Raw genomic sequence first — 9107 nt, forward strand, 5'->3', positions numbered from 1 at the left:
TGCCCTGCAGAGACCGGGTCCTTCCTCACCTCAGCCCCGCGGGCATCCAGGCAGTGTCCTGTCCTTCTTGGCCCCTGAACTCCATGCTGCCCCGCCTTTCCTCTTATCCTCTGAACCTCCTCCACAGGGACACTCTCCAGCCAACCCCACCCTCAGCCTGTCCCCCCCGCCCTGCCCCCAGTGGCCACACCACATCACGGCCTCAGCTCCCTCTGCACAGACAGTGAACTAACAGTCACCACGGCTCGACTGCCCTGGGCCAGATGCATGGTCCTCCCATTCCCACTCCCCCTGCCCTCAGTGTCCCTGTCACCCAGTGCATAGCTGGGCGGAGGGACTGGCTGGGCACCAGAGGGCAACGACTGTGGGAGGGGCCTCAGGCCTCTGCCCTGGGCTGCTAGAAGAGCTTCTCATAGTCCAGGCCCACAGGCCCAGGGCCCGGGCACGTCTTCAGCCTCCCCCGGCCTGAGCCTCCCTTTCTGGTGCCTCTGAGGTTGAGCCTGGGCACTACCTTTCCCAAGAACTCCCCTCCTGGGTGATTCCTGAATGTCTGAGATCCTTCTGGAGGGCAGAGGCCGCCCCAGGACAGCAGCCCATCTGGGGCCCCATCCCCACCACTGTCACTGCACTGGCTGGCGGTGACGAGGAGCCCAAAGCGCCAGGACTGCTCAGGGTCCCTGTGCCTGGTGTGGGCAGAGGTGGTTTGGGCTTGGGGAAGGTCAGAGCTTTACAGAGGGAGGAGTGGGCGTCCACGCTGGGAGCCACAGAGCAAAGACAGCAGCCAAGCTGCGGGGACGGGGTGTCCCTGAAGGCTGTGCTGGCTCAGCAAGAGTGAGGGCACAGAGGCCCAGCTGGGCCACCAGAGAGGGCAACGGCTACAGGCTCCAGTGGGCGCTGGCAGGACGGACACGGACCAGGAGTGGACCTAGACAACTCTGCTTGAGCTGGGGAGTGGCGAGAGGGGGCAGGCGGGCTGAGGACGGGCAAGGGGAGGAAAGGGCTGGCACAGATACCCAGTCCTGGGCTCATGCTCCCCCACATCACACCCCGAAGGACAGGCATGGCAAGGCCATTGCATTCCACAGTCCCCAGTGGCGACCGCGGAGGGACAGTCTGGCCCAGCCCAGGACCTGCAATGCCTGGGGCACGGGGCCTGCAAAGCCTGAGGCCCGAACCTGCTGTCAGCATTTAATAGTGAGAGAACTCAACAAGGACCAGGACGGGGCGAGCCTGGTGGCGGCTGAGGCCTGTGGTCAGGTCACATAGTGGGACAGTTCCATGACGTCTCCCATGAAGTTCAGGTAGAACCTGCGGCACATGGAGTCCGGGTCCTCCCTGAGGGTCTTCAAGCCTGTGGCAGAGACCCTGTGTCTGACTCTGAAGCTGTGTCTCCAGGGGTCCCAGTCGGCCACCCGAGGCCCTGTGCTGCCCAGCCCTGGGGCATGGGGTGTGGCTCACTTTTCTTGAGGGTTTCTATGTCACCCTTCTTCAGGTAGAAGCAGAGGTCAGCGAAGTAGTCCTGAAGCATTCCCCCTGGGACAGGCAGAGGGTGGGCAGTGTCACTGGATACCAGCCTGCACCCACCCGCAGGCTCCAGCAGGGGGCGGCCAGGGTGCAGGCGGGCGCCTACCGATGAACCTCATGGCGGCCAGTTTCAGGTTCCTGTGGGGGCTGTGCAGGTAGGTCAGGGCCTGCATGAGAAACTGGTGGTAGTTGCCAAAGTTGCTCTCTATCTGGGGAAAGAGGAGTGGCTGGTGGCCAAGCTGGGCCCAGGTGGCACCTGGCCTCTGTGGCCCTGTTCTGTCTGAGGCCCCCATGGCAGTACCAGCCAGGGAGTGAAGGGCGATCACCTGCGACCCTCAGGTGGCAGGAGGGAACCAGAGCTGAGACCCCCGAAGGCCCAGCTCCTCCGCCCAATCCCACCTCAGGTGTCAGAGGATTGGGACCAGCCTCATCTAGGGCCCCTTCCAAAGCTCACCCCGGGCATCCTCCAGAAGGCCTCTACTGCCCACGCCAGGGGCCCAGCCCAGCCCAGACCAACACCCCAGGCAGCCCAGCGCAGGACTAGGGGGTTGGAAACGGCCACAGTGCACCTCTCCTGGACAGGCCTGCATGGAGCCAAGACAAAGCCAGCTCGGGGGCAGGGCAGGACCTACTTGAGCATCTGCCCAGGCCCTGCTGCTGCTGCTGCGACGACCGCCTTCCGTTTGGTAAGCCCCTTTGTCTGTCGGAGCCTGTGTGAGCCTGCTTTTGTGCTGCTAGTGCTACAAGAACCCTGGTGGGTGCCCAGCCTCCGGCCTCAGCCCTTGCGTTCCCCACAGGACACTGGGGATATTTCTGTACCCAGCCACTGTCCCAGGAGTGGCCGTGGTCAAGCCACTAACACCTACCTGGCCATTCCTGCCCAACCCAGGGTGCACTGACGGCTTCTTCCACTGGCTAAGTGGACAGAGCAGCCTGCACTGCCACCCTTTCTGCCCAAGCCTGGCCCTGGCCCTGGCTTCCACACACGGCCCGCAGGCAACCTGGGCCTGAGGACCCTCCTCCAAAGCCACCTGCTCGCCCCAGTTACCCTCCAGACAGAAGAGCACTTCTGCTGTCAGCAGGCCCACACGCTGGGAGTGGCCACCCACCTGCAGCCTGCCCAGCTGAGTCCACTCCAGCGGGGGACTCTGGCCCAGGCCAGGACCCCTGCTCTGGCCCTTTGGTCTCCCATTCCCCAGAGCCAGGACTCCCTGCAGGCACCGATCCCATATGTTGGGTGGGAGAAATCAGGAAGGGCCTGGGTTGTTTTAATGTTGCCAGAGAAGAAGGCTTTACAATCCAGGGCCACTGTCAGAGCAAAGGCTCTCTAGGCAGAGGACAGCTCCTGGCCAAGATGTGACAATCTGCGGTGAGGGTGGTGATGCCGAGGGTTCCTGGAACACTCCCTCTATCACCTGCTGCGTGTGCAGAAACAGGCGGAGGGGGAGACGGGCAGAGGGGGAGACGGGCAGAGGGGAGACGGGCAGGGGGGAGACGGGCAGGGGGGGAGACCGCCCTTCCAAGGTGTGCTGCTGCGCACCAAGGAGCTGTGGAGCCTGGAGCAGGCCTCCTGGGCACGTCCCAAGGGCAGTGCGCTCCTCCCGCAGAGGTGACCCTGTTCTTGGCTGTCCTGCCTGTCAGCCGGCAATGGTGCCAGCAGATGGACGCAGGCCACAGAGCAGAGGACCGTGGAGCAGGGGGAGGAGGCGACGACCCAAGGGCAGGGCCGGGGCTCGTCACTCTCACACACCAAGCGCTGATGGGAGCTGCTCCCACCGCAGAATCGGGGACCACCTGGCCATCTGGGCGGGGCTGGAGGGGGCTGGGCCAGCTCTGGGTCCCTACCCAGCAACCAGCAGGAGAGGCCTCATGGGGCCCTTGCAACAAACCACACTAACGATGACACAATGACCCCTGGCCCACGAGGCACTGGGCGAAGAGCCACCTGTGCTCACAGCGGGCAGACAGGAAGGGGCTGACTCTCAGAAATGGTCTGCTCACCAGGCGCACCACCGCCGGTCATCCCAGCGGCTCGGGAGGCCAAAGCAGGAGGACACAAGTTCAACGCCAGCCTTAGCAACAGTGAGGCCCTAAGCAACTCAGCGAGACCCTGTCTCTAAATAAACTACAAAATAGGGCTGGGGTGGGGCTCGGTGGTCAACTGCCCCCGAGTTCAATCCCCGGTAATAAAAAAATAAAAAGGAAAGTCTGCTCCCTCGGGTGGCGAGAGGCCACTGCAGCCAGACCCTGTGCCCAGCAAGCAGGGACGGTGGCTGTGACCAGGGCCCAGGTGGAAAACAGCTCGTGGAGCCACCAGCACTGGGGCGACTAAGGAACTACAGAGGCCTAGGAAGGTCTGAACCTGGGGAGCTCCGGAAGGCCAGCAGGGAGGCCACCCACAGCACTCAAAGGGCCACACGGGGCTGGCGGCACCCGCCATGCCTCGCTTCAGTGCTGCAAACACAAGAACCTTGTGCTAAAATGTAGGACTCTGATTAAGTACCTAGAGCCGTGTCCGTGAGTCCGTCATGTACGTGACTATTCAAGGAAGTTCACTGAGTTAGATAAGTTTTAATTTATGGGTGGACCTCCTGATGGGCAAACGTCATGTTAGTAGTGTTGACTTTTAAGGCTGAAAAGGTGGATTTCATGAATGAGATCAGCACCCTGGGTGTGAGGTAAAATAGAAATGGTCATGCAGATGCCCCTCCATGCAGGACACAGCTCCAAGATCAAAGAAAGTGTCAACAAATCCCTCTTAAAACCCTTCAAGCAAGCGGAAAAGAACAATGCTTCCCGAGGGCAGGACTGCAATCGTCCGAGGTCAGAGCCCACGCGCTGGCTGCCCTAAGCAGCGGGCTGTCTGCCCATGCGGAGGCTGAGCTCAGTGCCCACAAGGAGGACCAGCCCCAAGGACAGGCAGAGGCCAGAGACGCTCACCTCCAGCCCAGCCAGGGCATAGCAGGCTGGAGCTACCGTGTGGACTCACAGCCTGCCTAGGACAGTCCAAGGTGAGGAAGAGGGAAAGTCACCCCAGGGCTCAGCAAGCAGAAGACACCCCCGCTGCAGGATGCCCAGAGGGCCCCCGATGCACAGCACCACGTCAGCAAGAGGACGGTGGTGGACTCCTCAGGCACTGCCGAGCTGACCGCTGAGCAGAGGCAGCTGAGCACTTTCTAAAATGACTAGAGCTGCAGAAAAGGTGCACACAGGACACGGTCAAGGCCCTCTGTGCCGGCCTCTGTCTCTGTGACCAGAACCCTGACAAGACACTTCAGAGGAGGAGGTCTCCGTTTGGAAGATCTCGGTCCATGGCGCTTGCTCTGGGCCTGCCGTGAGGTAGCCCAGGAGGGGCATGGGACAGGAGGGCACGGGACGGGAGGGGCACAGAATGGGAGGGCACGGGACGGGAGGGGCACGGGACAGGAGGACCCGGAACAGGAGGACACGGGATAGGACGACACGGGACGGGAGGACACAGGATGGGAGGGGCACGGGACAGGAGGGGCATGGGACAGGAGGGGCACGGGACAGGAGGACATGGGACGGGAGGGGCACGGGACAGGAGGGGCACCAGAGGAGAGCAGCTTGGTTCATGGCAGCTGGGAAGCAGAGAGAAAGGGGAAGGGGCAGGGACAAGAGAGTCCCCGAGGCCACGCCCCCCAGGGACCTGCTTCCTCCAACCATGTCCCGCGGCCCACAGTTCCGGCCACCTCCCAGCAGTCTAGTCAAGTTCTAACCCCTCCAACGGTTCAACCAGCTGACAAGGCCAGAGCCTTCATGATCCAGTCACTCCCTAAAAGCCCACCTCTGGGCACTGCTCACGGGGGACCCCTTGGGGTCACTCCAGATCCACACCACGAGCTGCAGCCATCAACCCCAGACAGGCAACGGAGGTCTTCAAGTGAATCAGAGGTGGACAGAGGCAGCCTTGGAGCACTGGGCCATGACCCTGGGACACAGCCCAGAGCGCGGCAGCCACGTGGCGAGAAAAGGAGCACCCGGAGAGGAGGTCGCACACAGCGCACGAGCAAGGTCTGGCGACCACTGCAGACCTCCTTCCTTGCCTCCTCCTCCAGTCGTGTCCACTGAGCCGACTCTACAAACAGTTTCTGGGCCCTGAGCACATCCCTCTGCCAGCTGGCCCTGCAGTGTGGTCAGGAGACGGCCATGGAGGGAGCCTGCAGGAGGGGCTGCCAGCCAGGTCTGCAGCGTCACGGAGCACGGTGGCAGCTTCTTCCCAGGGCTCCTGGGTGTGCTCAGTGTCTCCCCGGAGTGGCTCTTCCCAGCACCCAGAGGCACACCCAGCAGCCTGTGCACTCCATCGGCCCCCGCCAGGCCTGTGGCCATGGGGCGGGCCTCCCTGGTCTCAGGGGATGGTGCCCACTCCCGTGTCCTGGATCCTCTCCACTTCTTGGTGGCCGCCCCTGTTCCCCAGCTACACTGAACACTCCTGCCCACACAGCCACTTGCTGCCTGTCTCCAGAGGGCCTGACAGCGCACTGACCAAATGGTCAGGACTGTGTTCAGACACCACTGTCGCACTCATGTGCCATGGTGACACTGTGCCGCTACAGGCACTGGGTGAGCCGCACCCTGCTCCGTGGGCACTGAGTTCAGCACCATGCCACCCCCGTCCACGGGCACAGCCCAGGATGCCCCCCACCCTCCACAGGCTCAGCTCAGCCCTCCAGGGCCTGCCCCGTGCCGGCCTGTCACATGGAGCAGGGGAAAGCCCAGGCCAGTCAGGGGAGCACGTTCAACCTCGGGCGACCAGAACTTCCACAGAGCCAGAAACGGTGAGCGCAGAAAAGGACACGTCACTGGCTGTGTGTGAAGAAACGGCCAAGAGCCCACACCTGCGGGCAGGAAGCCCCATCCACGCTAAGTGAAAGACTGGGTCCCAGGACAAGCGGCCCTTCTGACTGAACACCTGGGCCCAGGGCTGGGGGGCGAGCTGTCGCTCCCCCAGGGAAGCCAAGCTCCGAGCCAGCCTGGGCTGGGCCGGCCGCAGCAGGAAGGCCTTGCGTCTGATCCTGGGCCTGGAGACCAACCACCACCTGTCCACGCCCACCACGCGCAGCCTGCTGGCAGCGCCAAGACCAGCCCTGGATGGCAGCCTCAGAAAACTGCCCCTGGCTTCCCTCCTTCCACAGCGGCCCTCAGGCACGCACGAAAGGGCTCTGCCCTGCGTCCCCTGGAGGAGAGGGCGGGGCGACACAGCTGCATACCTCCTGCCTTCCCCGTCCCACAGACCCAAACCCTGAGGACACCGCGGTCACTCTGAACAGTGGAGGGATCCTCCAAGGCTGAGGAATGGCAGGGCAAGGACAGCAGAGATCAGGAGGCTCGTGGACAAGACAGGCAGTGTCCCCAGCTTGCGGGGCCCTGGTGGCTGTGGCCAGATCAGGGAGGCCTGAGGAGGCCTGCTGCATCTTCTGGTGACCTCGGCCTTGCCCCAAACCCTGAAACTGTCATCTGGACAGCCTAGGCCACTGGGAGGACAGGAGAGGCTGGGTCAGAGATTGAACTGGCAGCTGAGAATGAGAGGGGCAGTGTTTCCTGCACCCCTCCTGGGCCCAGCTGCGCCTGCAGGTAGAACCTTGGCCCTTTCTCCATCACACCGTTAGGGCCACTCCACAGTGGCTCTGGACACAGTTCGGGTACATGGTGTGAGAGCTGTGTTCCCCCAGCCACTGGAGAGGACCTGGGCTCCACTGTGGACAGGGACCAAGGACAGTAAACAGAAAGACACAGGACAGACTCTCCACTGCTGATGGACCCCACTCAGAGGGCTGGGGTGACCAGCACAACCATCTCCTCCTCCCACCTCTGGGAGTGCCCACACCTTACCATGTAGATAAAAACATCGTTCTCGGCACCCAGTCCTCGGCCCCACGCCAACTTGCTGAACAGCTCCTTCCGGAATTCCCACTTTAGCAAGATGGCGCAGCGCAGGAAGGTGAGCTTGGTCTTCTGTAGACAGAGCAGGTGGGTCACCCCAGGGTACTCTGCCTCTGCCTCACCACATTCCCCCCAAGCAGACCTCAGGGGAGGATTCGGCAAGGATAACACCCAAGGACAAATGCACCTTGCTGGGGTGGGGAGACTGCTGCCAGAGGAGGGGGCAACCACACCAGGGACCTCCACTCCCTGAGCCCTCTGGTGCCCTGCTCTAATTCACATGAAGCTTCAGGAGAGGCCAGTGGTCACCCTGGCTGCCAGGCCTCCTTCTTGAAGCTAGGAAGGACACGGGCTGAGCTGTAACAGGCAGAGAGGGGCATCCAAGGAAGTCAGCTTGGGGCACTCTGCCTCAGAGAAAGGGCCTGCACCGTTTGGGGAAGGAGCCTGGGCCAGGCTGTTCAGAGTCCTGAGGTGACGGTGGACAGCTTAACGGTACAGGGGTGGTCTGCAGAGAGAGCATGTGACAAATCCAGGGACTGCAGGGCTACCCTGTGGATCCTTGTGGAAACTGGATGTGGGGGAACTCCTGGGGAGGGGGCTCTGGGAAAGCAGGTACCCCTGTGCAGGACATGGTCTGCACCCCTGGCCCAGGGAAGGGAGCAGGGGGACCTAAATGCCGGGCTTACTTTTGGTGTGTGGGGGGGAGGGGGCTGCGGTCAGTGGAGCTCCAAAAGCCAGGACCATCTCTGGGATGAGTCCTTTCCTTTTCTCCATCTGCCTGTTCACCTGCAGGGCCAGGTGTGGCCTCTCCCGTCTGAATGGGTCCAGGATGGTGCCCTGTTGTGCTCTGCCTACAGGGCTGAGTCCTCCAGCCCACCAGCAGATGGGTTCTCCCCACACCTGGCTCTCCCGGCCACCCCAGCCAGGCCAGGGCTACTCACCATGACCACTTCAGGGCAGGAGTCTGCCAGGTGGAAGAGCAGGGGCACCAGGGCCTGGAAGGCAAAGGTCTTGAGCGCCTGCCGGAACTTCTTGCCCCCACTGTGGATGACATCCCCGAACAGGAAGATGGCGCACCCTCGCACCTCGGCACTTACCTGGGAGACATGGGCAAGTCTTCCACTCAGGCAGCCCCTGCACCCCCGGTGCGGCCCCTCAGCCGCTGACCATCACCCCCGCTCTCTGCCCATGATCTCAAGTCGCCCGTGTACGCCTCATTTTGGCTCTACGCTGCTCAGGGCAGACCCACGCCATCCGGGACCCCACCGACCGGTGGACCCTGGGCACCCGAGGGTCGCTCCTATTGCCCTTTCTCTGCCCCCTGCTAGGTCTTCTCTGGGTTCCGTGCTCCCCTTGCCACCCCCGGACCTCCGGCAGCCTTTCATTTACTCTCCTAGATGTCCCTCGTCTGGGTTTCTGACAGCAGCCGCACACACCCCCCGCCCAGGCTAGGGCCAGTCCGTCACTTCCTAGCTCCGTGACCCTAGCAAGGCTCCTTCCCTGTGCGACCTGGCGTCGCCTTTGCTGACAGCAGGTGACTACTGTCCTTGTCCCTGCACCTGCACCGAGCGGGCCAGGTCGGCCGTGGTCCTTCCGCGTCGTCCACACCCCCAGCCCTTAGCCAGGGGCGCACGCGCCCCCCAAGACAGAGTCCCCGCGCCCCGCGCCCGCCCGCCCGG

The 9107-nt window shown here is 62.9% G+C and overlaps 1 protein-coding gene across 1 annotated transcript in view; it reads right to left on the minus strand.

Moving 5' to 3' along the window:
* Window positions 1–501: 501 nt before the first annotated feature.
* The window catches only part of LOC107142804 (maestro heat-like repeat family member 5), a 25862-nt gene continuing 17256 nt past the window's right edge, over window positions 502–9107 (minus strand). The window contains exons 16-20 of the mRNA XM_048802239.1: window positions 8370–8525; window positions 7378–7500; window positions 1631–1733; window positions 1459–1533; window positions 502–1351 (exon numbers count right to left, since the gene is read on the minus strand). Coding sequence (XP_048658196.1) covers window positions 1254–1351; window positions 1459–1533; window positions 1631–1733; window positions 7378–7500; window positions 8370–8525 — 555 coding nt within the window. The 3' untranslated portion in view covers window positions 502–1253. The remainder of the gene's footprint in view (window positions 1352–1458; window positions 1534–1630; window positions 1734–7377; window positions 7501–8369; window positions 8526–9107) is intronic.

This window comes from Marmota marmota, unplaced genomic scaffold (assembly GCF_001458135.2).
Source record: "Marmota marmota marmota unplaced genomic scaffold, marMar, whole genome shotgun sequence".
NCBI classification, from domain to species: domain Eukaryota; kingdom Metazoa; phylum Chordata; class Mammalia; order Rodentia; family Sciuridae; genus Marmota; species Marmota marmota.